The sequence below is a fragment of the Gobius niger genome, assembly GCF_951799975.1.
Source record: "Gobius niger genome assembly, chromosome: 7".
In the NCBI taxonomy this organism is placed as follows: Eukaryota; Metazoa; Chordata; class Actinopteri; order Gobiiformes; family Gobiidae; genus Gobius; species Gobius niger.
Genome location: NC_136858.1, coordinates 30,489,351 through 30,495,350, shown reverse-complemented (window position 1 = coordinate 30,495,350; position 6,000 = coordinate 30,489,351). Strand labels below are relative to the sequence as shown.

At 41.9% G+C, this 6,000-nt stretch overlaps 1 protein-coding gene across 1 annotated transcript in view; it reads right to left on the bottom strand.

The window, feature by feature from the left end:
* Nucleotides 1–1,078: 1,078 nt before the first annotated feature.
* Nucleotides 1,079–6,000, bottom strand: part of smoc2 (SPARC related modular calcium binding 2) — a 43,555-nt gene continuing 38,633 nt past the window's right edge. The window contains exons 10-13 of the mRNA XM_079559784.1: nt 4,785–4,884; nt 2,465–2,712; nt 2,051–2,088; nt 1,079–1,452 (exon numbers count right to left, since the gene is read on the bottom strand). Of these exons, the coding sequence (XP_079415910.1) occupies nt 1,429–1,452; nt 2,051–2,088; nt 2,465–2,712; nt 4,785–4,884 (410 nt within the window). The 3' untranslated portion in view covers nt 1,079–1,428. The remainder of the gene's footprint in view (nt 1,453–2,050; nt 2,089–2,464; nt 2,713–4,784; nt 4,885–6,000) is intronic.

The window sequence follows — 6,000 nt, the reverse complement described above, 5'->3', positions numbered from 1 at the left end:
ACATTATTTGCTTATCACCTCTGGTTGTGGGCGGTGAATGATTAATGCAATGTAAAAAGTATTTGAGCTATATATAAAACCAGTGCATTGTTATAATTCCAGTCGTGTGGACAAATAAAGCTTGTTTGCTGTAAGCTCATGATGTAACATGCACTCAAATACAGTATGTAGAATCCATGTGGTACAAAGGAAACAATAAGAAAAACCATGGCCTTGTAGTTGGGCTGAACTTTCGATTGTCGTGGATGCTGAAGGCGCTTAAGAAGGGCAGAGGTGATACGTTTTAATCCACCTTCTGAGAGTAGACAAGCCTAATCTGCGCCCATAGTTCTCCTGGAGTGTTAAAACCGGACCACTGGGCGGGATTATATCACAAAAAGGAGACCAACGTGTTAATCATAAATTAAGGGCTAATCCTGAGCGAGCGGGTCAGTCTCAGGTCAGCGCTGCTATAGGGGCTCAGTGTGTGAAAAGCCACAGATTTCCACTAAGTCCGGCATAATCAGCCTGAACAATGTACAGTAGTGTGAAGTGGGGGCCGCCCGAGCCCGATGTTGTTCCTCCAGAAAGAATCCATTCAAGTGTGCGTTTACTGACGTTTAAGTATAGCTAATGCAAATACACATGTCGTAGCTCATATAACGCCCTGGTAATAAACACTTGCACTGCACACACAAGAGATTGGTGCATTTATCTGTCTTCAGTTGAAGTAGAAATCTGTGACTGGAGCAGAAATAAGTATCCTCCGTGTTTCCAGTAGAGCAGTGTGGCCTCAGGGGAGCTGGCAGCCTCTGTCAGAATTAGATGATACACAATGTTTGCTATGTGTGAGTAAGGCTTGGCTCCTGCGCATCGTCAACAAGGTGTTTTATTAAAGACAGAAACACTGCGTCCACAAGTGTATGATTTATATAAGGAGCGCCAATATCTCACTAATTGGATTAGTGAGAATGTGGAGGAATTCTACAACCTAATTAAGCATCTTACAGACATGACGCACATGTATAAAAGAAACCTTTATTTCTAATGACACAAATACATGGGAACATGTTTTATGATCTGGTTAAAAAAGTTGTAAACTGCTGTACAAAGCACAGGGAGATGCTATAGTTCAGAACATTAATATTTGTGGAGCAAAAACTAGATCAACGTCAACAGGAAAATACAGGGGCACAAAAACATCAAACACAACAACTTGTACAAGAATACTTTTAGAAACACAAAGACACATACATTGTATGTGTAAAATAATTTGTCAGGACATAAAAAGCTAACTACATCATTCACAGATTCAGCAGTCTGTTTAAATACCGTATTTCTACAAAGTGAATTTACATTTCTTTTAAAGTACAAAGTGCAAATACTATGGTTTCCATTGTTGCCGATTGGAGTAGGCACAATCTCCACCCAGGAGTCAGTCGCAGCGGTTTAGCCTTGTTTTCTTAAAGGATTCTGGGGAAACAAGACACATGAGTTGGATATTTGTGTTAATGCGGCTAAACAATTGGAGCAATTGCTCTTGTTGTTTATTTCTGTGATTTTTAGCAAATGTGCTGTTAATGTTAGGATAACAGGCGTGCGCACAAGGGAAGCATTGTTTTTTGCTCCAGTGAACATGGAACTATGGTTGATTTTTTAAATTAAATACATTCATGTTGTCTAGCCCTAGATTTGACAGCATTGTGATTGCTCGAATCCTGTACCTGTACGGTTGTACTCGCTCATATTGTCCAAAACAGAATTTATTCTGTGTAGATGAAGCATTGAATTTAAAAGTTCCTCTGCAACTCACAACTATTGATATAAATTGATAAACAAGTTTGAGATTTACGTTTCTATTGCCCTATGATACAGAAATATTTGAACAATGTCGGCAGAGCATTGCCCCCTCTTGTACTGGTGCTTCACAGAGTGCCCTGAGTTGCCCTGATGACTGGAGAGAATCATTTATAAAAGTAAATACAAGTCATCCTGAAAAGTGCCACTGTTTGATTTTACGACCATTTATTCAGCATTAGCTTGTGCGTAAGAGGAGGAGATGTTTACTTACTAGTTTACTGGAGGACGGGCTGTCGCCTGTTTTGGCCGCTGCAAAAGAACAAATAACAGCCATAAATAAAAAGAGGCATGTTAATTTGCACCGTGAGTGGAAGTTTTTTTTTTTTTTGCATCTGTGACTTATTGTTGGGTTACAGACGTCAAAGTCCTATAGTCGTATAGTCGTATAGACCTGATCTGCATAATGGCAATGGAGAAAATATTAATATTTTATGCTTCTCAGTCATAAGTAAGTCTCAAGTAATTAAAATGTACTATAATCATTTACACAGTGATTGAGTTACAGGGATTAGGCAGAACTCACCCTCAACAGTTAGTGATTATAACCATTTATTATTTTAATCAATTGGGATTAATCTTGTTGAACTCAGGTAACATCACAGTAACTGGTATTTTCCGGCCTCACCGTCCTCCTTGGTGACGCCCAGGCAGCCCATCAGCTCCTGCAGAGACAGCGCCTTGTCGTTGCTAATGTCGCAGTACTCCACAAACTTCTTCACACACTTCTTTGGTTTGGACTTTTTGCGCAGAAACCGCTTGAAAGGTTTGATCTCCTTCTTCCCGATGTCGCCACTGGAGTTTTTGTCGAGCTGACTGAAATACCAGTGCACCACACGCTCCTCCAGAGTGTGGTTCGGGTCCGGCTCGGCCATTCTATAAGACACGAGCAAAACAACTGCTTACAGGTGGAGGCAAGATATTATTTATAGTAAGCTAGTAAGTAATTCTGTTCTGATCTTTGAAAACATCCTATGTAGCCAAAACTGCACACTGCAAGCACTCATTAGTTGGGGCTGTGGGCTGTGATTAAAAAAAAGGATGAAATAAGACATAATAATAATGGTAGAAAATCTATGTCTAAACAGTTTAGTCACTTTACTCACATTGGTGAGATTGTTAATAGTCAAGCACATCGATGAATAAATACTGTATATATATTCAAAGTTTTAAATACTCGTACTTGACAGGAAACAGGAGTGCTATAGATTTGTTGGATATTGTAGAATCTGGCCCCTCCTGGAACCGCCACCTTAACGTGGTGGAGGGGTTTGAGCACCTGCATGATCCTCGGAGCTATATTGCCGGGGGCTTTTTGCCCCTGGTAGGGTCTCCCATGACAAACAGGTCCGAGGTGATGGGTCAGACAAAGAGCGGTTCAGAAGCCCCTTATGAGAGACCAACAGGCCCGGTTAGAACCATGAGGCCGTCCTTCTGTGGACCCACCACCTGCAGGAGGAGCCATAAGGGGCTGGTGCAATGTGATTTGGGCAGCTCCAACAGCTGCCCCCACGACCCGGAAACGGACAAGTGGAAGAAAATGGATGGATGGATGGATGTAGAATCTGGACCATGTGGTCTCTCTACGCTGCCCCATATTGTGTACATATATGTTTGATACTATCACAACACTATTGGTCTTTTGCATCAAGGGTTTGAGATGAAAAATAAATTCTCTCTACGTACTTCACACATAATAAAATATATTATTAATAATAATAATAATAATACAACAAAAATGTACACAGATTAATATTGTGTTATATTAAAGGGATATTTCAGGATTTTTGACATAGGGCCTCATTTCCTAGTTATCCAGAGTGTTGCTGATTTCTGGAGATATTTTTTTTTTGTAATTCGAGCAGTTTTTATATTTGAAGAGTTTCGTGGTGCTAGGCTTGTGCTAGGCTAGCGCATTTCTATGGTATCAGCTAGCCTGCATTAAAAACAGTCTGACCCGCTCCACAGTGCACCTGACTGCCACAGTGCTGACATCGTAGAAATGCGCAAGCCTTGCACTAGCCTAGCGCCACGAAAACTCTTTAAATATAAGAACTGCTTGAATTACAAAAAAAAATATCTCCAGAAATCAGCAACACTCTGGATAAATAGGAAATGAGGCCCTATGTCAAAAATCCTGAAATATCCCATTAATGTGCCCTTATGTCACAAAGCGAGCATGTGAGCATGGGTGATATTTGGCATCGGTAAACATCTGAAATAAAAATATTAATGGTCACTTTGTTACTTGCTTTGTAGGGATCTTACAGGAAACAAGACCGTAATAGTGTTTCGTTCTGTTAATTATGTGAACAGTTCAAACAGTGGTTGTGAGTTTGGTTTGCGTTAATAAGCTGTTCTGAAAACAACAAGTTCTTCATCTTTTTTTTGCTATTGTTCCTTGTTGTTTTGTTTACATTGATTGTACAATGTCAGTGGTTCTCAACCTTTATTGTCTTGTGTACCCCTTGGGCCTTTCAATGGGCGTCCGTGTACCCCTACCTCAGGGGTGTTGCAGTTTAGTTAGAAAGTAATTACTTAAAAATGGTATTTGTAAGAAAAAGGACAATGTTGCGGTCAAAATAAACCTAAAATTCTCCCAAGCCAACACATTTTACTGAAAAAACTAGCTTTTCCTATAAAAAAATATTTTCAATCTGAAATAGTTTCAAGTACCCCCTGCTAGGTCCTTGAGTATCCCTGGTTGGGAAACACTGTACTATGTGAAATGAAATGTTTTATGATACTGAGTTAGGGTAGGCGCTCAAAAGCTTCTTGCTTCGGCCCACTCCTTTTGAGCAAAATGTATGCTCAAACAAATAAATAAATAAATAAATGGTAGACTTGATAAGAGCTAAAGATGTTGGACCCTCTGCAGAGCGCATGCAAAATGCCCAGTAAAGTAAATCTAACAATGACAGAGAGAGTTTAATTTCAAAGGGCCGTACCTTCCGGCAGACGCTGGATCAGTGACTGCGTGCACCATGTCTGTCGACAACGCGTCAAGCACACTCGTCAGGAACTCTGTTTTCTTTGCCCCGGGACAGCCTGCACAGAAAGACAACCAGGACGTGTGAGCATGCGGCGGTAAAGCTTACACACATATCAGCCAACATGGAAAACCGATCCGCAGGTAAACTGCATCACAACAAGGTGGAAAGCTGCCGTCATAGGTGGCCCAGTAAATGTCTGGGGAGGGACGTCATGTAAGTGTAGTTTTGCAGCACATAAAAAACAACGGCGGCCAAACAAGACTCGTGTTTCACTTTGTCTCGTAAAGCGTCGTGTGGAGGAAGAGTGCGTCTGTCAATCACTGTAGAGGCCCCTGAGAGCTTCTGACAACAGCAAGCGGCAACCTTTTCCTGAACAGCGTGTGTTTGTGACTATGACTATGGCTACAGTGCATGTCGTGCTTATATACAAGTGTGCTCATTAACCCGCGCTGTCTCGACCGAATAAATGGAAACACTCCGGACGCATCAAGTGGACTTAACACTTATGACAGGCGCGTCATTGCTTCTTTAGGTGTGATTCTCTTCAAACTGTCCAGCAGCAGACTGAAGATGATTAAGACTTAGCAAACGCTAGCCAAACAAGAGGAAAATTCATCATTAAGTGCCAAGGTAAAACCAACAGTGAGACATTATTGCATGCCAAATGACGGGGGAAAAAAATTCAAATTGATGGACAACTGGAGTAGGAATGACTAATGATAGTAATTGTTGGTTTAGGCCGTATATTTTTAAGAGAGCTGGAGGAGGCGATGGCTAGAGGCCGGAGAGAGAAGGAGAGAGATTCCTGGTTTCTCACAGTTTCTCCCCTGCCCGTGGAGGATAAATTCTCCAAAGGTTTTATGGTCCCAGCCTGAGGGGCCAGATTCTCTCTTCACTGCAGATAATAGCATGCTTTGCCCTCTGTAACAGGTGGCGACCAGCGCTGGGGAAGGAGCCAGCCTCCAGCGCACCGCTTCCAATAGTGCTTAGGCCCGACTGCAGTGTGCTCAAGTCACATGGCCAAACTCCTCATTACATTATTATGAGTACACACCGTTTAGGGCTGAGTGTACCCGCTCAGCCGCTGCCCAGTAAAATATCAGACCCACCTGTTAATGGACAAAATGGTGGCTTGCGGAGTGTCTAGCGGATAATCGGTCTAGACACGACT